The sequence below is a fragment of the Pseudorca crassidens genome, chromosome 10 (assembly GCF_039906515.1).
Source record: "Pseudorca crassidens isolate mPseCra1 chromosome 10, mPseCra1.hap1, whole genome shotgun sequence".
Taxonomy (NCBI): domain Eukaryota; kingdom Metazoa; phylum Chordata; class Mammalia; order Artiodactyla; family Delphinidae; genus Pseudorca; species Pseudorca crassidens.
Window position 1 is genome coordinate 82,861,071 of NC_090305.1, and position 24,908 is coordinate 82,885,978.

The following is a 24,908-nucleotide window of genomic DNA, read 5'->3' on the forward strand; positions in this document are numbered from 1 at the left end:
AAGTGATTTTCAAGGAGTTTAAGGGTGACTTTTATATTTAGAACAAGCTGGGCTTTCTGTCGTTGAGTAGAGAAACTGCTGCTCCTCATTAATTAAACAAACCCCTGCTGTTTCTCTCCATGGAGCACGCTGCATGCATGTTTTCCTGTGAAAAACACCAGTGGGTGGTTGCCATTTGGAGCATCAAACTCTGCGACTTCAGGTTTTTGCTTCTTATTTGTCATTGTTGTTTCTCTGCCCTTGTAGTCTTAACCCATACGGCACATCTCTTCCAATTACTGGGACATGGAACCTCAGTTTTAGATTCTCTGAAGGATCGGCAAATTTTTCCTATAGAAGCAAGAAAATGTATATTTTAGACTTTGCAGGCCATATAGTGTCTTTCAAAATTATACAACTCTATCATTGTGGCCCCAAAGCAAACATAGGTAACATGTAAACAAGTGAGTATGACCGTATCCCAATAAAACTTGACAGAAACTGGCCACAGGTGGGATTCGGTCCATGGGCTGCGGTCTGTCCAGCTCTGCTCTGTAGGATGAATCTCTTTCAGATGACACGTGACTTATCTGTACAGTGACTCTGATGTATACAATAGAGCCCCTATTAAGACAATCATTTAGAATACAGCCTCCCAATCTGTTGAAAAGTTATAATAACACATGTGAACAGAATTATAATATCTTTTTCTTTCAGGTTTCATGAGAGAGACTTAAGCATTTGTAATTCCAATGGAAGAAAGTTTTGGTAGCATATCAGCTAGATCTATCCATGATTACCATGAGGCTATAAAACAAATCATCCGAAAACTCAGTAACTTAAAACAATACCCATCTATCATTTCTCCAACATCTAGTGATCCCCTGGATGGTTCTGCTAATCTGGACCTAGTTTGCTGATCTTGGCTGGACTTGCTTATGTATTTGCATTCAGCTGGTGTGTTGGCTGGGGCTGGTTGGTTTTGCTTGGTCTTGACTAGGAGGACTTGGTTCTCCTCCATGGGGCCTTCACTCTCCAGAACACTAGCCAGGGCTGGTTCTCATGGCATGGCTGGAGTCCAAGTGGAAGCAAGAGAATAAGTCAAATATGTAAGCCCCCTTGAGACCTAGGTTCCAAATTGCTGCACCATCATTTCCACTATATTCTTTTGTCTAAAGCAAGTCACAAAGCTGGCCCAGAATCATACCGAAATGGAACTATAAAGTTTCTGGGCAAAAGGAATAAATCCAGAGAGACCATGAATTGGGGTCATCAGTGCAGCTGGTCCACCCCTCTGGCCACTCAAATACCAGCTCCTTACAGGCATGTGCTCTCTGGACTGAACACCTCATGCTATCATTTAAGCAGGGGAAAGGTGGGAGAAATCAACTGATTCTGATTCTTTGAAAATCAACATTCCAAATATATCAAATTTGTCTTTCTTTCTGTCTTTCTCTCATCTCTGCCCACTTTATTTTCCTCTCTCTGCGGACGAGCTTCTTCTGTGGCTTAGCCTACGTGGTAGAACATGTGGAGTGGAAAATGGCTGTCCCACTGTTCCTATGGTGTATTTTTCTCAGCTCAGACTGAACCAGAAAGTCTAAGTCCTAACTTCATATTCCTGAGCAGGTGGGTTTTATTGGTTCAGCTTGGATCAAAGGGCCATGCTTGTCCAGTCATGTATAACCAGGGTTAAGGGACTATAAACATGGTTCCCAGCACGCCTTGTTTTGTGGGTGAAGGAGGCACTTAAGGGGTTGTTGAGAATTGCACAGGCATACCCCCAAAGTGCTTATAATAACGATTCTCCCCATCTTTAGGAATGAGTTTCAGTAAGAAGGAGGAAAAGAAGTCAATCTTGTGATATCATAAAAAGGCATTCATTTGTCTGATTCTTTGAAAATCTTCGTTCCAACATATCAAAGTTTTATAATTGCTGAAAGATGGCATTGCTTATTTTCCTCTATTTAACTAACCATGCTTAAGAGATGTCTCTTAGTCTTAGTTTGGGGGTCCCCAGCAGCAGACCCTGAGTCAAGGATTCAAGGGCAACTAGTGTATTTGGGAGGTCATCCCAGGAAAAGCCAAAACAGGAGTGAGAAAACCAGACAGAGACCAGAAGGAACAAATGAATGGTGAATTAACAAGCAAATTACCATTGTGGGCAACCGACCCTTAATTCTGCTGGGGAACTCTAAGAAACAGTGTCAGTCATACACGTAAGGCTTGTCAAGCATTGGTTGAGGGAATGCTAGGATTGGATTGTTTAATCCCTGGCCCTGCCAGCCTGTTGCTTACATGGTAAGAATGGTTCCACTGACCAGAGATCGCTCATGGGCTTCAAAATTCAGGTTCCGGCCATTGAAGTCCAGCTGGTGTACACTGACCATGACCAGCCAGGGGAGAGGGTATGATGAAGCAGGGAGGGGCCACCCAGATAGATACATACAAGATCTGACCTACTTCTAAAAAGGCCCACACTACAAGGGGGCAAGTGAGACCTTTTAAGTTATTACATTAGTCCAGGCTCAAGATGTTAGTATCTTGAAAGAGCATGAATGGTGAGGCTGGGAAGAAGTGGTTGACAGCTGCTAAGAGCTAGAAGGAAGAGTCTACAGGAATTAATAATGGGTTAGAAAGTGACACAGGTGACTTCAAGGTGAGTTTTTTGTTTGTCTGTCTTTGTTAGGAAGGGGATGGCACTCGAGGCCAAGCGGCAACCAAAGTGTAGGCAAGTGCCAGGCTGTGATGTTTTCTAAGACTGGATGCCTGGGGGGCTCGAAGAGGGGTGGGGGGTAGTTTCCTAACTGCTGGAAAGTTAGGTCGGGATCTGATTCTGTGGGGCGCACACTGCCTTGTCTTCAGCAGTGAGTGACCCCAGGAAGCTTTTACAGCGAACACTGACATGATCAGAACTGCGCTTTATAAAGTTATTTTGGCAAATTAAGGAAATCACATCATCTGAGGAAAGAGTAAATGTGCAAAGGGGTCCAGCTACAAAACTGACATAATCCTGAAAGAACAAGGGGAAGAGGGCAGGCTTGAGGTAGAAGCACCGGCAGAGAAGCGAGAAGGAGAGATGTGGGAAGCATTTCGGGACTGCAGAGGAAGAGTCAAAAGAGCTGGAGATTGGATGTGGGTTGGAGGAACTGGGTCAAAGAAGGCTCTGAGGTTTATTCCTCGTTGATAGGGAGGATGGGGAAGCTCTTCCCCAAGCTAAGGGGATTCAAAGAGAGAGATCATTTTCTCTTAGGTGGGTTGCCAGATAAAATGCAGGAGGCCTAGTTACATGTGAATTTCAGATAAATAACAAATAATTTTTTAAGGATAAGAAGGTCCTATGCAATACTTGGAACATGTTTATACTAAAAAGTTATTCATTGTTTATCTGAAATACACATGTAATGAAGCCTTCCATATTTTTGTGCTAAATTTAGCAACTCTACTCTTTGGATGAGCTGAGTTTGAGGGGGGCTGTGGGACACAGGGAGCAGGTGGAGACATATATCTCATATTGAGGGGACAGGTCGTGGCTAGAAGGGCATACCTGGGAGTCACTTATGGAGGATGATTTCACACTTCTGCTTCTCACACTTGGCTGCGCTTGGGAATCACCTAGAGAGATTTTTAAAAAACACTGATGATCAGAGATTCTGTTTTAATTGTCTACGGTGCAATCTGGGCACTGCGATTTTTTTTTAACATTTTATTGGAATATAATTGCTTTACAATGGTGTGTTAGTTTCTGCTGTATAACAAAGTGAATCAGCTATATGTACACATATATCCCCATATCCCCTCCCTCTTGCATCTCCCTCCCACCCTCCCTATCCCACCCCTCTAGGTGGTCACAAAGCACTGAGCTGATCTCCCTGTGCTATGCGACTGCTTCCCACTAGCTATCTATTTTACATTTGGTAGTGTATATATGTCCATGCCACTCTCTCACTTCGTCCCAGCTTACACTTCCCCCTCCCTGTGTCCTCAAGTCCATTCTCTACGTCTGCGTCTTTATTCCTGTCCTGTCCCTAGGTTCTTCAGAATCTTTTTTTTTTTAGATTCCACATATATGCGTTAGCATATGGTATTTGTTCTTCTCTGACTTAACTTCACTCTGTAAGACAGACTCTAGGTCCATCCACCTCACTGCAAATAACTCAATTTCATTTCTTTTTATGGCTGAGTAATATTCCATTGTATATATGTGCCACATCTTCTTTATCCATTCATCTGTCGATGGACACCTAGGTTGCTTCCATGTCCTGGCTATTGTAAATAGAGCTGCAGTGAGCATTGTGGTATATGACTCTTTTTGAATTATGGTTTTCTCAGGGTATATGCCCAGTAGTCGGATTGCTAGGTCACTGGGATGTTTAAAAGCATCCTCAGGTGATTCTAAAATGTAGCAAAATTTAGGAAGCACTGATTATGGACACAGGTGGAATTACCAAAGTAGAAAAGAATGCCCAAGATGGTCCCCTGGGGAGCCATCTGCATCTAAAATGTACGTAGGAGCAAGGAGATAACAAAGAGGAGTGGACAGTACAGGTCAGAGGGGAGGAAGGAAACAGCAAAGTGGAGAATCAAGGAGGGAGTGGTCAGCTGTGTTCAGTGCTGCAGAAAGTGAAGAGAGGCTAAGTAGGAAAGCGGCATTGAACTTGTCTCCTAGGACTTGTGTATTGGACTTGTCTATTAGCCTTAAAGGGCTCTGGGTCATAAGGGGTCAATGTGGAATGCCAAATTGCAGGGGCTGAGGAATATGTGAGGTGAGCAGATAAACTCACCAACATTTGGTGACATTTGTAGGCAAACTTTTATCTCCTGTCTCTTTACCTGGAGAACAGAGAAAATACCACCTTTCCTGCTAGACTCTCAGGGGGGACAAAAGCCAGATTGGAAAAGAAAAAGTGCAATGAAAATTCTTTTGCATGAAGTTCTGGAAAGAACACTGACTTTGAAACAGTCTCAGCATCACTGCTTCCCAGCTGTGACCATGGTCATGAGAGCAGCCTCTGTGAGCCTCAGTTATGGCATCTGTAAATTGGGGACAATGGTACTCATCTTAATAGGTGTTGTGAGGATTAGATGAGGCATGCAGCCCCCAGGACAGGGCCTGGTACATTCTGAATTCAACTTTTTTCCAAACTGCAAAAGATTATTCAAACATAAGGTGATGATGACGATGACAATGACAATGGTGATGGTTATAAGGGAAGAAAGAAGCAAATGCCAAACAGGTAAAAAAAAAAAAAAAGGAGTCTGCACAGAATATAAAGATTCCCTAATATAGGTTGTGGTTTACTTGAGAGATTTTTAGCAGATTCTCATAATCATATTTTCCTCTTTATGGGCGGTAGGGAGGAGGGGACACAGAGTGAATGGATAAATATGAACGAGACAGCACACACGATTTCTCTAATTTACTTATTGGTGTTTAAGAAGCACTACCTTGAAGTCTCCCATCACTACTAAGGGATTTTAATTTCCCTTGGGGATGCTTTTTCTCCTCATCGCACGACTAAAAGAGAATCTGAAAATAGCCATCACAAACAAGGCTTTCATTCTTCCACTACAGGTCACTACTGCTTATTCCAATATACTTCCCCACAGCAAACTAACTGCTCAGGCAAGGAAGAAGGCAGACAGGATCAAATCGACTTGTAATGGCTAAAAAGTGCCTGATTTGCCTAATTATAAAACTTAGAACGCAAAGTGGGTTTTTTTTCTTATCTTTAAAGCACCTTACAGAAGTTAACTAATTAATCCCCATAACACCTTCTGATGTGTGCATTATTATTTAACTCAAGGTGAAGCTTCAGCTGGTGGCTGAAATTTAAATAAAGGCCACTTGATAGTGAGAAATAAGCCAACTGAATATGTAACCAAACTTAGGAGAGCTGTAGATGTCACAAAGTGTCCTCCAAGAAACCTGTGTGTTACAACTGAAAAATTTAACAGACTGCCTCAGTAGCTATCTGAATAAAAATAAAATAAAACGAAATTGCTCACTGAGATGTCTACCATTTCAAAGAAACATTCAAATCAGCAATTTTGGAGGCTTGTCTAAAAATTACATCTTCTGCAAAATGAAGATGTCAATATTCTTTAAAATTATTTCCCCAAATTCTATCAAACATACAAAGAAGAACTTATACCTATCCTTCTTGAACTCTTCCAAAATATCAAAGAGGAGGGAATACTCTCACAGACGTTCTATGAAGCCACCATCACCTTGCCCTGATACCAAAACTAGACAAAGACAACACCAAAAAAGAAAATTATAGGCCAATGTCTTTATGAATATAGATGCAAAAATCCTCAACAAAATATTTGCAAACTGAATCCAACAACACATAAAAAGAATCATACACCATGATAAAGTTGGATTCATTCCAGCATCACAAAGATGGTTCAACATATGCAAATTAATCAGTGCAATACAACACGTCAAGAAAAGATAAAAACCACCTGAATATCTCAATAGGAACAGGAAAAGCATTGGATAAGATTCAAAATCCATAAAAACTCTCACCAGAGTGGGTATAGAGGGAACATATCTCAACATAGCAAAGGCCAGCTATGACAAACCCACAGCGAACATAATCCTAAATGGTGAAAAGCTGAAAAGTCTTCCCACTTAACTCTGGAACAAGACAAGTATACCCACTCTGACCATTTCTATTCAACGTAGTATTGGAAGTCCAATCAGAAAGGAAAAAGAAATAAAAGGTATCAAAATTGGAAGGGAAGAGGTTAAATTGTCACTATATGCAGATGACATGATACTCTATAGAAAACCCTAAAGACTCCACACAAAAACTATTAGAACTGATAAATGAATTCAGCATGGTAGCAGGATACAAGATTAATATTGCAGAAATCCGTTGTGTTTCTTTACACTAACAAGGAAACATCAGAAAGAAAGTTTTAAAAAAATCCCATTTAAAATTGCACCCAGGGACTTCCCTGGTGACACAGTGGTTAAGAATCCGCCTGCCAATGCAGGGGACATGGGTTCGAGCCCTGGTCTGGGAAGATTCCACATGCCGCGGAGCAACTAAGCCTATGTGCCACAACTACTGAGCCCGCGTGCCACAACCACTGAAGCCCGCAGGCCTATAGCCTATGCTCCGCAACAAGAGAAGCCACCACAATGAGAAACCTGCACACCGCAACAAAGAGTAGCCCCTGCCTGCTGCAACTAGAGAAAGCCCACACACAGCAACAAAGACCAACACAGCCATAAATAAATAATAAAAATTGCATCCAAGAAACAAACAAACAAAAACCAAAAGAAACCAAACACCTAGGAATAAACCTAACCAAGCAGTTGAAAGACTTATATGCAAAGAACTATAAAACATTGATACAGCAAATTGAAGATGATTCAAGGAAGTGGAAAGATATCCCATGCTCTTGGATTGGAAGAATTAATATAGTTAAAATGGCCATATGACCCAAAGCAATCTACAGGTTTAATGAAGTCTCTATCAAATTACCCATGGCATTTTTCACAGAACTAGAACAAATAATCCTAAAATTTATATTGAACCACAAAAGACCCAGAATTGCCAAAGCAATCCTGAGGAAAAAGAACAAAGCTGGAGGCATAACCCTTCCTGATTTCAGACAATACTACAAAGCTACAGTAACCAAAACAGTGTGGTATTGGCACAAAAACAGACATATAGATCAATGGAACAGAACAGAAAGCCCAGAAATAAACCCACACACCTACGGTCAATTAATCTTCGACAAAGGAGGCAAGAATACACAATGGAGGAAAGAGAGCCTCTTCAGCAAGTGGTTTTGGGAAAGTTGAACAGCCATATATAAATTAGTGAAGTTAAAACACTCCTTCACACGATACACAAAAATAAACTCGAAATGGCTTAAAGACTTAATTATAAGACGTGACACTATAAAACTCCTAGAAGAGAACATAAGCAAAACATTCTGTAACATAAATCGTAGTAGTATTCTCTTAGGTCCATCTCCCAAAGCAATAGAAATAAAAACAAAAATAAACAAATGGGGCCTAATCAAACTTATAAGCTTTTGCACAGCAAAGAAAATCATAAACAAAACGAAAAGACAACCTACGGACTGGGAGAAAATCTTAGCAAACAATGAAACCGACAAAGGTTTAATCTCCAAAATACACAAACAGCACACACAGCTCAATATCAAAAAAACAAACAACCCAATCAAAAAATGGGCAAAAGACCTAAATAGACATTTCTCCAAAGAAGACATACAGATGGCCAACAGGCACATGAAAAGATGCTTGACATTGCTAATTACTGCAGAAATGCAAGTCAAAACCACAATGAGGTATCACCTCACACTGGGTCAGATTGGCCACCATCAAAAATTCTACAAATAATAATCTGGAGATGGTGCGGAGAAAAGGGAACCCTACTACACTGCTGGTGGGAATGTAAATTGTTGCAGCCACTATGGAAAACAGTATGGTGGTTCCTTAAAAACTAAAAATAGAATTACAATATGATCCTATAATCCCACTTTTGGTCATATATCCAGAAAAGATGAAACTCTAATTCGAAAAGATACATGTACCCCAATGTTCATAGCAGCACTATTCACAATAGCCAAGACATGGAAGCAACCTAAGTGTCGATCAACAGATGAACAGGTAAAGAAGATATGGTGTATATATATATATATATATATATATATATATATATAATATGTATATATACAATGGAATATTATTCAGCCATAAAAAAGAATGAAATAATGCCATTTGCAGCAACATGGATGGACCTAGAGATTATTGTACTAAGTGAAGTTAGAGAAAGACAAATATTATATGATATCATATGTGGAATTTAAAAGTTAGTACAAATTAATTTATTTACAAAACCGTAACAAACTCACAGACATAGAAAACAAACTTACAGTTACCAAAGGGGAAGAGGGGAGGGATAAATTAGGAGTATGGAATTAACAGATATACACTTCTATGCATAAAATAGATAAACAACAAGGACCTACCGTAAAGCACAGGGAACTATATTCAATATCTTGTAATAACCTATAATGTAACATAATCGAAAAAAGAACATATATATATATAGATATATATCAGAATCACTTTGCCGTACACCTGAAACTAACACAACATTGTAAATCAACTATACGTCAATAAAAAATAAAGAAAAAATAAATAATTTCCCCAGCTGCAAGTCCCCAGCAAATTTCTATCATTTGGCTTAGAGCAGTTCTTCTCAACCTTGGCACTGCTGACATTTTGGGCTAGATAATTCGTTGTTGCTGTACAGCGCATTGGAGAATGTTCGGCAGTATCCCTGGCCTCTACCCACTAAATGCAGTAGCACTGCACCCCTCCCCCTCCCCTATATATGACAATGAAAGTGTATCCAGATGTCACTAACTGTGCCCTGGGGGTTAAAATTGAGAACCGCTGGCTTAGTCAAGAGGTCAAGGTATTTCTCTCCAGTAGCACTCACCTCCAGAGGGCCCTGGTAGATTAACCAGGGAAAAGAATTTTTCTTTATCTTCCCTGGGTAATTACTCTTTGGTCTAAATGAACAAAGAATGCCAGATTTTCCCTTGGCATCAAGGGACTTGGGTGTGCAAGCACACAGAGGGTTCCTAAAAGATGCACAGAATAGTGAACATGGCATTTTGTAACTGGATGCACACCTCTCTGGACAACTGTGTCTGGATAGTGGCTAGAAACTGAGTTGGGGGTGTCTGCCTATGGCCTGGAGCTTTTTTGGTCCCCCTAGGTTTCCCACTGGCAATGCTAACTTTTTAAGGAAGGCTTGCAGCCCATACAAGACATTTCTGGCCTTGCCTACCTCCTCCAACTTTGCATCCTGAAATGCCAGATTCGCCCACTTTCTTAGCAGGGAGAGAAGAAGCTGAAAACTCCGTGGGCTAATGAGAATGAGTAACTGGGTATCAGCATTTTACAAATCAATCTCTTGCTTCCCTATCCCTCCCCATCTCCATTCCCTCTCCCTTGACTTCCCACCATCCCAGAGGTGAAGGAAATCTTGGTCTCTTTTAGACCAAGGGGACAAAATTATGCTGGAGTTAAACTTAAAAAAAAAAAAAATTAAGGAATTTCTCCCATGGCAGATAAAGAGATGAAAGAAAGTGTAGCACATCCATACTAAATGCTGTGGGCTGAACTGTGTCGCCCCGAAATTCTTACGTTGAAGCCCTAATCCCCAGTGTGACTGCATTTGGAGATAAGGTCTTTAAGGATGTAATTAAGCTTAAACGAGGTCATAAGGGTGAACCCTAATCAGAAAAGATTAGTGTCCTTACAAGAGGAGGAAGAGATAGCAGAGAAAAGGCCATGTGAAGACACAGTGAGAAGACAGCTGTCTGCAAGCCAGGAAGAGTCCTTACTAGGAACCAACCCTGGGACCTTAATCTTGGACTTCTAGCCTCCAAAAAGAGGAGAAAATAACTTGCTGTTGTTTAAGTTACTGAGTCTACGGTGTTCTGCTACGGCAGCATGAGCAGGCTAATTCACTACAGAATACTATTCAGCAGTTTAAAAAACAAGAAAAAAAAAAGCATGAGAACACTCACTGAACTGGTTAAGATCTACAAGATACATTTAGTGAGAAAAAGCAACACTGACAAGCAATATGTACATTACTGTGCACTTGTCATTTTAGAATCCCACAGATAAAAACTATCTACATATATGCATTTTTATGCCTTTGCACATGTACAGTGATGTGTCTGAATGGAGAGAGCTGATTTGACTAGCTCTGGGGTAAGACTGGAATTTGGGGGGAGGGCATCATCAAGAGGGTCTTTTATACTATTTGGATTTTTTAAAACAAAGCTAATGTAGTATCTATTACTTGTGTCATAAAACAAATAAAAAGTTAAGGTTTTTGTCTCACTTGTCCTTCCCGTATTTTCAAAGTTTGGGTCATGTTCTAAGTGATGCCCACATCTGGCTTCTTCTAAAAGTATTATAAAATAGTAGAAAATAGGGAATCCTTTTTGCTCTAAATTCTATGAATGGAGCAGACCACTTCCCAATCTTTGAATGTCACTGTCCATGACATCATGGGGGAGGGGCACAAAGGAACAAACCCTTCCTCAAAATCCAAATTAAAGTTCATTAACAGGGAGGACAATTAAGACATTTTTATTCTCTAGACATGCACCTTTGGGATTTCTCATTCATTTCAGTGGAAGTCAGGAAGAGAGAGAAACAAATTTTTGGTAAGAATAAAGACTGAAACAAAAGCCATCCAAACAGAATACACCCAAGTGATAAAAATAACCCCCCACGAAATAGATTTCTAAAATAAAACTGAACCACGTTGAGAGGAAAAGACATCATAAACCAGACTGGGTGATTTCATGGAGTTTGTAATCTTGCTCAAAAGTTTTGCCCATCCATCTGCAGGAAATGTTTCCCTGTGTTACAAGTTTCCAGTAAGACCTGCCTGGTAAAAAAAAAGTGACTGACAGCAAAGCTACTCCCAGCCCAAGTGCACTTTCTATAACCCAAAGTTTGGCTCTTGTAGGAAGAATAAATAAAAGATTTGCTTCTTTGTAAAAAGGAGACTAACACATGACTTTTCTTTCAAATATTTGTGGTTATTCTAGTAGGTTTCAGGATTATAGAGATGTCAAATGTGGTCCATTCTCACTGCTTTGTGGGAGATATTTTAGTGATGAGGGGATCACTTGGTCCTCTGTCAATTGCTCCTTTGGGCTGTCTTTTCTTACCCAGTGGGAATAAGCAGTGGGTCTCTCTCCTTAAGGCTCACAGACACATTCCAAGCCTTCCTTCTCTCTCTTCCTCCCTTGCTGGGCTAGATCTTTAGTCTTATGGGTCTTTGATTCTCTGCTGGAACAAGCTGCACTCCCTTTGCCACGAGGCCTCTGCAGAGGTCTCCCTTCTCCTTGGCAAGTCCTTCCTTCTCTTTGCCTCCTTTCTTTGGACTGTCCAGAGTAAGCTGTCCTCTTACAGACGGTCATGGGCACCACATACACACCTGCAGCTCTTACCACAATTGGACTCAATCATTCAATGTCCATCCACCATGTCAGACTAAACTTCAGGAACACTGGGATTTTTATTGCCTTTGTTTGACAGTGAGCACCGTGCCAGGAAAACAGTCATCACTACATATTTGCTAACAAAGTGCTTTGAACTAAGCTCTGTTTTCAGGAGATAATGGAAGGAGTTAAGGTCAACTAAGTTACCATTTCCAAGGATACGTGGAGAATCTGCCTCAAAAAATTCCTCCAAAAAAAAAAAAAAAAAAATGCAGCAGCCAACCCACAGCTGCAGCCAGAAAAAAAAAAAAAAATCCTTCCACAAGGGGCAACTTTAGGGAGGGCTGTCTAGTTGATAGGTTGGACACATGAAATTTGTTCTAGATTTCATGACTATTTCAAGTATACTTCCCTTTGGTCCAGAGTTAGGGCTGGTCATATCAATGGTGGATCCCACACACTTGCCTGGATCAATGTTAGAGTCTTCTTATGATAATCGAGGAGCTGCTAGGTAAATAGCATTTATTCCCAGCACTATTTTCCCAAGAATTTTATACCCCTTAAAACCTAAGGCATGTATGTTGTTTTGGTCTTAAGAATGTCACATTGCCCTTACTCAGCCATGGTATAATTACTTTTCAGCCCCAAAGTTGTCTGCTAAAAGGAGCTGTGTGGGAGGTGGCAGGTAGAAGAATCATAAATACTTTGGAAGAACTTGTGAGAAAACAATTTTTCATCCTGACGACTGCTAATTGCTAATTATTTGGTATTCTCTCTCTCTCACTGGGTTTTAACATACCACATGTCCCATTTCATAAGACCATTAAAATATTTCTCAAATTAATTTAAGTGAAAGTACTCTGGCTAAATCTTGGTTTAAATGATGTTGTTCAGATCTCTTGTTGACAATGCAGAAATCTCTCCATTATCGTTATTAATGAATAACTTTAGTGGTGACAGGAATATTAAACAGAATTCACAATTGAAATATATATACTTATTATCTCTATATTTGGCTAACAACTTCCTGGAATCGAAAGGCTTTTGAGTTTACCCTGGGAAAATAATCTCTAACCATCTTTCCTTTGAGCTGCTGCTATACTGCAAACTAAAAAAGACAACAGTAGATATTATAAGGCAGAAAGAAAGAAACACAGCAGACCCATTCAATCCCACACAGTCTGAGGTTAAAGCAGATGAAGAATGCAACGGCGGCCAATTAGAATCACCTGGGACCTTTAAACAAGCTAGGCCACACTGCAGACTAATTGTATCAGGATCCCTGGGGGGTGGGCGCAGGCATCGGCATTTTTTAAAGCTCCTGGGTGCTTTCCATGTGTAGCCAAGGCTATGAACTGTTGGTTTAGTGGCTATACCGTGCTTGGTAACTCTCTCTGGTGAGATATGGGTCTGTAGCCTGCAAGCACGTTGCTCAACACGGCTGTTCCCAATGAAAGCAGGCAAAGCCTCAACAATTCCGGTGTCACCAGAAATAAAAAAGAACTAGCAGTCACCATGTATCCCTTCAAAAGTATTTATACCAAACCACTCAAGGGTACCAAGTTTTTGTATAAGGTTATTTGCTGCAGCATATTTTTGTAATTCGTAAGGGACTACGTAAGTAAATGTTCAACTTCAGAATATGAAACTACTAAGAAAATACTTCTATTCACTGAGTGCATATTACGTGCTTCTACTGTAAATAAGATCATCTTCTGGGAACTTGAAATTCATCAGAGCTCAGGACCAAGACCCTTGCTCTTGTGAAGCTCGCATTCTAGACAAAGCAAACTACATCATTTGCACGGCCCAGTGCAAACTGCAAATGTGCTGCTCCTTATTTAAGAATTACTAAAATTTCAAGATGATGATGGCAGAGCATTAAATCAAGCATGGGGCCCTTCGAAGTGCAGGGTTGCGTGTCCATAAAACTAACCCAGTTTCTAGAGGAGGGAGACAGGTGATAAACAATAAAGATAATAAGTAAGCACATAAAGTGCACAGCATGTTAGAAGCTGGTAAGTGCCATGGAGGGGAAAAGAGGAGAACCAAGAAAGGAAACCATGTGAAGTAGTGGGCCCCACTGGAAGGGTGAGATTTGAGCAGATTTGAATGAAGCGAGGGAGTCAGCTGTGAATATTTGGGGAAAGAGCTTTCCAGACCAGGGACTAGATAGAGCAGAGGCCCTAAGTGAGGCTGGGAGCGTGCCTGGAGTATGGATAAAGAACTGGTGAGCGAGGGTCAGAAGAAAAGGAGTCTGCTGTAAGGACTCTGACCTTTCACTTAACATTTTAAAAGATTTGCTGTGGTTGCTATGTGGAGAAGAGTCTGTAGGTGAGCAGGCAGAACAGGAAGGAAGTTACTGCAGTGATCCAGGAGGAAGTACAGATAGAGAATTAGAATATATATATATATGTTATATATGTATATATGTACATATATAATATGTACATATGCACATATATACATATATGTATACGACACATGTATATATTATATATATGTAAAAATGTGAAAAATTGTCCTCAAGGAACAGTATATAAAATAGTATGTACTTAATGGCTAATTTTTTGTTGTATAAAAACAAACCCCCAAACTATATATATATATATATACACACACACATTTGTATATAAGTAGAAGAAGATCACAATTGTCATGAATCATGCTGTTAATGGTTACTTCTCTGGTTTGGGTTTGACAGGTAGTAAGAAACAATGTCACCTTTTATTCTATACTTTCCTGATACACTTGAATATTTTAAGAATGAATTACTTCCGTAAATTAAAAAAAAAACAACAAAAAAACACTGCTGGGAATTCCCTGGCGGTCCAGTGGTTAGGACTCCGCACTTCCACTGCAGGGGGCATGGGCTCGATCCCTGGTGGGGAACTAAGATCCCGCATGCCGCGTGGCATGGCCAAAAACCAAACAAAACCACACTGCTTTTCAAAGTAGGATATCCTAGGAGTGGTTCCTCTCTCAATACAAATATGGGGATGTTTCACAAAGATGGGATAGTATCTAACCAGGCTTCTACAGCTTGAGAAAGATGTAGTTAATCTCAAAAAATAAAAATAAAAAAGAAGTGAAAACAAGATTACATGGTTTGAAGCCAGAATCTGAAGAAAAAAAAAAAAGTAGTGAGATGGAAATTTGTAAACTTGGAGAAAACCAGGTAGAATAGTAAATGAATGACTTTAACATAAGAAACTGGGCAGAGAGTGTTCTGCACTTGTTAACAAAGGTCTAGCGAAGGGGAAGTAGGAGGATTAGGTTGAAAAGAAAATGAATTCTCCTAACAAGAGGATGTTAAACATGGGCCTGGGGACTTTTCAGTTATGAGCAATCCTGCCTTATCCAGGATGCTGTTTCATGACAAGCATTGCTCTCTGGACTCTCACTGGTGCTTTACTGGATTCTCCCCCAACACACATACAGCTCACCAGGGGCCCTGTTACCCTCCCCAGTTGTCTCCTATTACACTTCAGTCTAAAATTCAGAATAACTACCCCCCACCCCCCACCCCCGCCCCAATGGCCCTTCAGAGCACCACCCCTTCCATTTTGGACCACATTCCCTCCCTCTTTCACCAGTTAACTCTTCTTCCTTCTGGAATTATAACCTTCCTCAGCCTGGCTAAATCTGTGATTATTTTCTCTCATAACAGCCTGTGCTTCTCCTTGAAAAGAGGTTTATATGTATTGGACTGTTCACCTTCCCCAGCCAAAGTGTAAGCTTTCAAGATCAGGAAGCAGGTGTTTCTAGTCCCAGGATGTACCTGACCCACAGTGGTCCCCAATGTGTTGAAAGAATAAATGTTCACTGCAGCTCTATTTACAATAGCCAGGACATGGAAGCAACCTAAGTGTCCATCGACAGAGGAATGGATAAAGAAGATGTGGCATATATATACAATGGAATATTAGCCACAAAAAGAAACGAAATTGAGTTAGTTAATTGTAGAAAAACAAATACCGTACGCTAACATATATATATGGAATCTAAAAAAAAAAAAAGATTCTGAAGAAACTAGGGGCAGGACAGGAATAAAGACGCAGACATAGAGAAGGGACCTGAGGACACAGGGAGGGGGAAGGGTAAGATGAGACGAAGTGAGACAGTGGCATGGACATATATACACTACCAAATGTAAACGAGCTAGTGGGAAGCAGCCGCATAGCACAGGGAGATCAGCTGGGTGCTTTGTGACCACCTAGAGGGGTGGGATAGGAAGGGTGGGAGGGAGACGCAAGAGGGAGGGGATATGGGGATATATGTATGCATATAGCTGATTCCTTTTGTTATATAGCAGCAACTAACACAACAATGTAAAGCAAAAAAAGAATAAATGAGTCACAGTCTTGCCTCTTACACATATAGAAATTAATTCGGCAGCCTTTCTGAGCTCTTTTCCCTTCACCTCTAGGATCCTAGGAGATCAAAGAGAATTTCTTACCTGAGAGATAAATATAAAAAGGGCAGTGTTTACCGGTGTGGTGTGGCATTTAGAGGGCCAGGCTGTGCTGAGCAAGTTGTTATTTCCTGATGTGTCAATGAAGATTTATCAGTTAGTCGGAAAGGTGAGAGTACAAGGTAGCAGTCACATGCAAAACTCCAGCGTTTACTGTTAATACCACTGAAACTGGAGGGAAGGGGGCAGGGCACGACATAGAGGAAACTGGTTAGAATCGACTAGGTCTAAGATGGCGGAAGGTTCTACTTCCTGTGGCCCTTGAGCCTCATTGGACATTCATTATAATACATCAGCTAAATGACACGCCCACCAGTGCCATGACAGTTCCGAGGCTAACCATAAAAGGCCAAAAAGTGGGCAGTGGCCCAATCCCTGGAAATCCCCGCCCCTCCCCCCCAAATAGTTGGAATAATCCTCCCACTCATTAGCCTATGACATTACCCACCCCAGGGAATTCCCTGGCGGTCCAGTGGTTAGGACTCAGCGCTTTCACTGCCATGGCTTGGGTTTGATACCTGGTGGGGGTAACTAAGATCCCTCAAGCCATGGGGCATGGCCTCCCCCCAAAAAATTACCTAGCCCATAAAAACTAACCACCCCATATTTCGGGGCCTCTTGCCTTCTGAAATGCTCCACACTCTGCCGAGTGTTTTTCTCCCTTGGCCACTCTCACTTTCTGAGGTGACCCCATGCCCTGGGGCCGCTCTTGCCTTTTGAGATGATCGCATTCTGCCTATGGAATGTGGATCTCTCTAAATAAATCCACTTCTTACCTATCAGTTTGTCTCTCACTGAATTCCTTCTGTGAGGAGACATAAAGAACCTGAGTTTCATTAAGTTCTGAGACCAGTCCTGAGATCTCAATTAAAAGACAGTGGGTTCAAGTCCCAACCTGAGTTGTGCGGTTTCACCACCTTAAACCTTAAATCTATGTACTTTCAAAAAGACCTTGCACTTTGGCTTTAGTGATCACTTAGTACCTGCACTAGAGAAGTAAAATCATACCACTCCTGCCCCCACCAACGAGCACAATCATTAAAGACATCACTGGATGGAACTAGTCAAAACATTTTCACAGAAGGCCCACTCCTGCAAAAAGAAAAAGAAAAACAAATAACTGTGTTGGAAAGGGCCAGCTTTGTCATTCGTTTGTAATGACACATATTCCAAAAGCCCTAGCGTCTTATTGTGCTGAACACCCACATGCTGATGATGTTGAGGGATGATAAGAGAAATCACCTGGAGGAACTTGGAAGGGCTCTTCCTTTCATGATTGATGCAGACCACCTAAGGTGGTCTCAGGCTGCCCACAAGCAGGAAAAATCCTGAGAGCTCTTACTGAGTCTCAGTACCTTCTTTTTGGTGTGACCATTTATGGCAGGCAAAGAACTTGTGCGATGTAAGGGTTTTACAAATAGTTTCAATTGTCAGTTAAGCCAGGGACCATCTTAGATACCAAAAGAGATATTTGGGAAGTGAGCAGTGTCCATAATCACCATGCCGGTGACAAAATAAAGCAACATAGTATCACACACAATACCGTTTGGAGTGCCCAGGCACTCAGGTTCTGTAGGAAAATCCTAATTACTAAGCCACACAAAGGAACAATCCAAAAACTGCAAGGAAATTGGAAAGGGTTACAAACATGATCAACCAGAATACATGTTGAATCACTCACTAACTGATTAGCCTTTTCATCTAGTTAAAAGTATGTCTAGGGCTTCCCTGGTGGCGCAGGGGCTGAGAGTCCGCCTGCCGATGCAGGGGATACGGGTTCGTGCCCCGGTCCGGGAAGATTCCACACGCCGCGGAGCGGCTGGGCCCGTGAGCCATCGCTGCTGAGCCTGCGCGTCCGGAGCCTGTGCTCCGCAACGGGAGAGGCCACAACAGTGAGAGGTCCGCGTACCGCAAAAAAAAAATGTATGTCTAAATCCACATACATCTCTGTCTCCAAAAGATAGGTTTTGAGATTATTTTCATCTTAACTTTCAAAGCAAGGCATTTTGGACTCCCATCTCAAAACACTGGTAAGTGTAATTTTTATACTTGTGAAGTAGTTTGAACCACATTGTTCATTAACTTTATAATTAAAACAGAAGTCCTTCTTCCTCATTTTAATAGAGTGAGAAGGTATTTCTTCGTTTTGATTGGAAAATAAACAAAGACAATGAAAAGGAGTAGAATACCGACCGCCATGAAGAAAATCCTCCTCAAAAAAAGTTTAGTGCATTTACTGGGGATTTTTCTGATTGTCAGAGGTGTGCTAAGCACTTCCATTTCCTTTTACAACTCCATGACGTCTGCCCCTTCGAAGATGAGGAAACTGATTCTTAAAAAGAGGTTAAGGAACTGTCCCAACATCACAGTTAGGAGGTGATGAAACTCTTGGCTTGGCAGGTTTTGCTTTATCGCCAGGGTTCTGTGCAATACCATGCAGCTCAAACTTTCACATGCATTCATATTAGCTGGGGATCTTGTTTAAAGCACATTCTGACTCAGTAGGTCGAGGGCGGGGCCTGAGACTCTGAATTTCTAACATGCTCTCCACTGATGAGGAGGGAGCTGGTCCATGCACCAAACTTTGAGTAGCAAGGCACAATACTATCGCAAGACCATCATTCCTTCCCTTTCAACAGAATGGTATGACATTTCATCGCACTGGGAGCCAGACACTCTCTCTTGGTTACGTGACCCTGATATATTTGAGATAACAGGGAGACAAGAAAGATATCAATCCAGAAGCAATCGTGGTTATGGAATGCATACATTTCCATGTATTTTTTACAGTAAAAATGCATTAAAAAATCTTTCACAAAAGAAACTTAAAAAATACAAGTAGGGTGTTCAGTTCTCCCCACAAAATTCTTTCAGGCATTGACTGTGTCATGGGTGGGAGGGAAGTTCCTATAGGGTTTGATTTAATCATACAAAATACTCATCCATATCATCTCTCATCAAGACATGTACACGAAGTGTGGAACTAGGGAAAGTAGGCTCAAAAGAATCAGTCTCCAATTTAAGGTTACAGTAGTTCAGAGAAAACACTACCTTTCTGCTTAATGCATAGTCCCTGTACAGTACGATATTTCCAAAGCAAATCTGATATGTGAAACTCAGACGGCACTGCCACATCAAAAGTCTTCACAGACGGAGCCAAGCCCAGGTGGGTAGCACACAGATTTTAAGATGTCAAGTATCATCTCTGACAACAAGAAAGACATCAAAATGTTAACTTCACGATGTACTCCAAAAATCCACCTCTTGATTTCATTTATTTAAAACTCTGGACCACAATTGAAAGCATCGATCATTTAACATCATGGATTTGGCTAGAAAGAGTGAGAGAATTTCTAGCAGTGGAGCCTTAGGAATAAAATCCCCAAGTCGGCTCTTAGGAAATTGATGAAAAAAGAACATCATTATTCAGCTCCGCCTTACCACTGTAGTTCAATGTACGCTCTGTATGGAAAACTCTGAAAATAAAAATAGCAGTCACAGACTTTTTCCTCTTTTTTAGCTACAGAAATGTACAATTGTGTCTGTTCCAGGAAAGAAACTTGCTTTGTGCATGTCCACACAATGACAGCTATTCATTCTAATGTTATGTATAAACCCATAAGTCAAATAAAGCTATGAACAATGTAATATTTATATATGCATAGTGTTTTATAAAAAGATTGGCCCACATACTGCTTTTCATCAATACAGAAAGAGCATTAAGTCCATAGCACACCACAAGAAATGAATGAAGAACAGAAATGCAAACAAGTGCTTAATAAATCACAAGCAGGCTCACCATGGAGGAAATGATGATATTCAAACCAACTCAAGCTTCAGAGAATTACTTATATAGTCTCCCATTTTTAAAACAGCTTTACATACCTGATTTAGTTTACAGTAAAATATATCCCAGTGAATCAATTTGTTCCATATTCAGAAATATAAACACATATCACATTCCTCACAGCTAAATTTTGTGTCATAAATTCTCTTTTATACAAGAAAAAAAGGCAACAGTTGTTTGTTTTTAAAACAGGCTCTATTAATTACAATTTTTAACTCTGTACACATGGTAATTGGCTGGTTTTCTCCATTTTTTTTCTTTTTTCTTTTTTTTTTTAAACAGTACCATGAGAACAACAGTGATTGACTTGCAAAGTTTTGTGTCTGTATGGAAAATGCAAAACAGTACTATGGAAATACACAATGCATCGTAAGCAGCGGTTTGCTGCAGTGGTCCAACAGGTACAAGCAAAGGTTTTGGCTCAGCTAGGCAGTAATCCATTTCAACCGCATCCTGGGGCTACAGCCGACCCAACCAAACCTCCTGTGAGATAGCAAAAGAATGGGTCTTTTATCAAAGAAAAATCACTATGTTTTGCTCTGTCGAAAGACTAAAAGAACAGGGTCATAAGGGCAGTGGTTTGCCAGCTAGATCTAGAACCACTGAAATCGCATCCTTCTCTCCCTTTCAATCATCCTGGAGACTTTCATTATGGTTCCAAAGGAAAACTGGCATTTCTAAGAATGAGCATGCCCAACCCTCATTTCTTTTAAACATTAACAGAGAGGTTCCTTCCAACAAGGCTTACTTACTCCCTTCTCCCCAGTTTGGCAAAGGGCAAGCGCGGGCTTACGCTAAAACGGGGGAACATACTTTCTGTACTGGCAATTCTTAGGACTCCTCACGCCAGGTACACTGTCCCCCATTCCATCTCCTGTTCCGCCTCAAATCAGGCAAGACAACACAGAAGGTGTTTGTTATCCATTCCTTCTAGTAGTTGGGCAAAGCTGTGATGGCACTGCCTTAATGAAATCTTATTAGATGTTGGTGATGCTAATGAACCTGAGCATCTGTGCTTGGGCTGCACTGGGGTAATGGCGGCCAACCTTCTCCTCCTGGCACCTTTCTACGGCCAGGGAGAGTACGAACTGTTTTCTGAACCAACTATAACTTGAGAACGTAACATTTCTTTGTGCTGTGTCGTTTGACTATAAATATCCTTCATTTGCGATAGTAGTCTCTTCATACAGTTTCTTAATTTTAGGATCGTCGGCAATCCTGATCCATTCCAAAGAGTCCTCAGCTTCTACAAATATAATTTTTGCCTTTTTGCTCTTTTATCAGGAAAAACTCCTAACTACAGTATAGCACTACATCACTACATAAGTCTCTATCAAATTAATTAAACTTGATCAGTGATTTTCCTTACTTAGAGAAGATGATCAACAGCCCCATTTTACCAGGAGAGAAAAAGGTCGCTCCCCCCAAAAGGGAACAATTCTTGACAATTCTACAGTTTATGTAGAAACAAAATTTATATCCCTTGGGGGCAGCATTTGGCAAATAATTTCCAAAAAAGTATGCATTTAAAAATACTTTCTTTAATATGATACATCAGGCACAACACTTTTCATATATATATTTTTTTTTCTTATAAGATTTCAAATGCATCAAATGTTTGTCGCAAGTCAGAGAATCATCAGGCTGACGTCAGACGCTTCACTAGATAAGAAACTAAATCATTTCAGGTCTGTGAGCTTCCTCTTAGAACCTTTGACACGGTAAAGGCTGGAATGTGATTCAGGGTCTCAGATACTGAGGTCGGTGCTACATTCTTTGTAAGGTCGCCTTCTCTGCTCCGGGGGATGTCTGGAACTTCGGCCGGCATCCTGTTTCAGACTTGTCTCGTCCCTCTCTCGGTGGCCGCCTTTGTCCTCTTTGCTCCTTTTCTCCAGGGACCGCTCTCTCCTCCGCTCGGGGGACCTGGTCCGCCGCCGGTCTGTGGATTTGGCTCTCCTTTCGGGCGAGCTTCCTCTCTTGCGCTCCGGAGATCTTTTCTGATCCAAGAGTCTCTCGAGAGACCTCCTCCGCCGGCCGGGGGAGCCGTCCCTCCGGCGGGTTGGGGACCGCTCTCGCCTCCTCTCCGGGGAAGCCTCCCTCTTCTCCTGCTTCTCCCTCCTCTCCAAAGTGTTGTCAGCGCTCCTCGTGCCCTCCCTCCGCTTCTCCGGGGGCCTCCTCTTAGGGCCATTGGTCACCATCCGCTCGGGTTGGGCATCTCTTCGTCCCTCGGGTGCCCGGTCCTTGGGTCGGCAAGCCCCACTGTCGGGTTTTCTAGAAGTTCCGTTCCATGTGTGATGTTCGTTGGGTTGTCTGCTATACTCTCTGCTGCCTTTGGGATCTCTCACGTGTGCCCGCTTTTCCCCATGTGGTGATGATTTGTGAAGATCGGGTGGATAACTGGACTCCAATGATGGATGTTGTCGGCGGTCGGGGGGCGCGGCCCTCATTTCCGGAACACCTTGTGGACCGGTGGGAGGGCCGTTCCCGTCGCTGCTGGGGTCTGCGAGGAAGAGAAACCAGAGCAACAGTTTGGTACCAAGGACCTCGGCTCCTGTCTCCACCCGCACACGTGAGATCCCATTAGTCACAACAAACAAACGACTGTTACAGCAGTCAGAATCAAAGCCAACTGGCTCTTGGTTAATTTAAGTATAACTGTAACTAGTCAGGGTTAAAAAACTGGTACTTGTGGCTTTCCACAGCTAGTCTACTGTTCTTTATACTCATAGACCATTAAAGAACTTGTAACATCAGTCATGAGTTTAGTCTTTAAAGGCACAACCCAAATAGTCTGTCTAAAAGTATCAAAATGTCCCCACCCTATCTCCTGCTCTTTTTTCCCCACTCTACCCCCCTTCCTCCCCGATCCACCCCCCCAGCCCCCAGCCCCCATGACAGAAAATATTCCTTTCTTTAAAGAATACTTGTTTTAATTTGCTTTAAAACAAACTGGGCTATTGACCTGGAGGGTCATGAGAGAACTTTCTGGGGGAATGTAAAGAGTTGATGTTTTGATCCGGGTGGGGATTAAAGGCGTGCATAGAGAGGTAAAAATTCACTGCACTGCACCCTCAGGCTTTATGCATTTTACTGTAAGCAAAATATACTTCTCTTAAAAAAAAAAAAGTTATCCAGCCTGGTGATTACAGAGGCAACACAGCCAGATGTTGATGATGGGCAATTGTGACATTATGGGAGGGTCCATTTAACATTCTCTCTACCTTTGTGAATGTTGTTCAACTATTTTCTTTACTTTTGCATAAGTTTAAGGAACTGTTTTTAAACTGTAGAGTCTGCTGACAGATAAAAGGGAGTGGAAGAGAGGCCGTCAGGATCACATTTGACATTAGATGGGGTTCGGATAGAGGCACTTTTCTGGATGCTATAGAAGCAGCCATAATTACATCTTTGAGCCGTGAAGTCTCTGGACAGCTTCTTACAACCTCAAGTTGTCTATAGATTGAAAAGCAGGGCAACCCATAGGGCTCCTATTTACTGTTAAACTACTTGAAATGACGCTGCAAATGTTTTAGGTAGCATCCCGGATGTATGACAGCTCTTTTCAAAACAGGGATGCTTTGTCACACCTAAACCCAGTAAGTCATACACACTATTGCATTCCAGGCAAAGCACCTGAAATGATGTGCTGCAGCGTGGAGGGCAAACCAGGGCCACAGTCACAGGGGCGAAGGAATCACGGGTGCCCCCTTAAGGATCTTTCATGAGCCAACAAGGTCAACATTAAGCAACTAGTCTCTTTCACGAACCATCTCCCAAAACCTAGGGTGGGTTTTAACAAAAGCAGGAATATAGCCTAGAGCAGGAATCAGTAAACTTTTTAAAGGAAAAAGTTGTAAAGGGCCAAAGAGTAAAATATTTATGGTTTGGCAGGCTGCATAGTTTGTCACAACTGTTCACCTGCCACAATAGTGCAAAAGCAGCCACGGACAACACATAAAAGAAACGGGCATGGCGATGTGCCACTAAAACTTCACTTACAAAAACAGGCTGCGGACAAGATTTGGCCCGTGGGCTGTCATTTGCCAAGAGATATCTGAGTAGGAAATCTCATCTTCCTGTCTATCAAAGCCCTATCCCTCCAAGTGAGAGCTTTGTGATCTGAGGTTTGTTTTTTTCTGAATGCTGGGTAGACTTCTAGAATTAACACACGCAGAAGCTTATGAAGTCATTTTAGGATCTAGGTGAGGAAAGGGGCTTCAATGACTATCATAAATCTAACCTTGGGATTTCTTACACCTACTTTTAAGAGAAGGGAGGGTAAGACTTCCATAGGGTCAGCGGTGTACTTACAATTCAAAGAACGCAGGGTGCTCAGAATGAATTGCCAAACATATCAAAATAGAGCTAAAGCAGAAGCAATGAGGAAATTAGGCCACAGCACAGAAACACCTAGTATTGATTGAGCTACAAACCGTAGTTTGATTATGGCCCATAAGGTAGAAGCAAGCCTCCCCGAGCTTTTCATTTCTCATACATGCAGCGATATTAGGAGGTATCATCGCTGTAGGAGGGAGGGCCCAGCACCAAGAACAGTCAGAGAGAAAGAGAAAGAGAGAA

At 41.6% G+C, this 24,908-nt stretch overlaps 1 protein-coding gene across 23 annotated transcripts in view; it reads right to left on the bottom strand.

Moving 5' to 3' along the window:
- Window positions 1-20,111: 20,111 nt before the first annotated feature.
- MAGI1 (membrane associated guanylate kinase, WW and PDZ domain containing 1) overlaps window positions 20,112-24,908 on the bottom strand; it is a 622,973-nt gene continuing 618,176 nt past the window's right edge. For 15 of the 23 annotated variants that reach the window (XM_067755101.1, XM_067755099.1, XM_067755095.1 and 12 more), the window contains one exon: window positions 20,112-22,830. In XM_067755101.1, the coding sequence (XP_067611202.1) occupies window positions 22,079-22,830 (752 nt within the window). In that variant the 3' untranslated portion in view covers window positions 20,112-22,078. Of the gene's footprint in view, window positions 22,831-24,763; window positions 24,853-24,908 lie in introns of all 23 variants that reach the window. The other 8 variants (XM_067755115.1, XM_067755108.1, XM_067755111.1 and 5 more) reach the window with 1 other exon arrangement.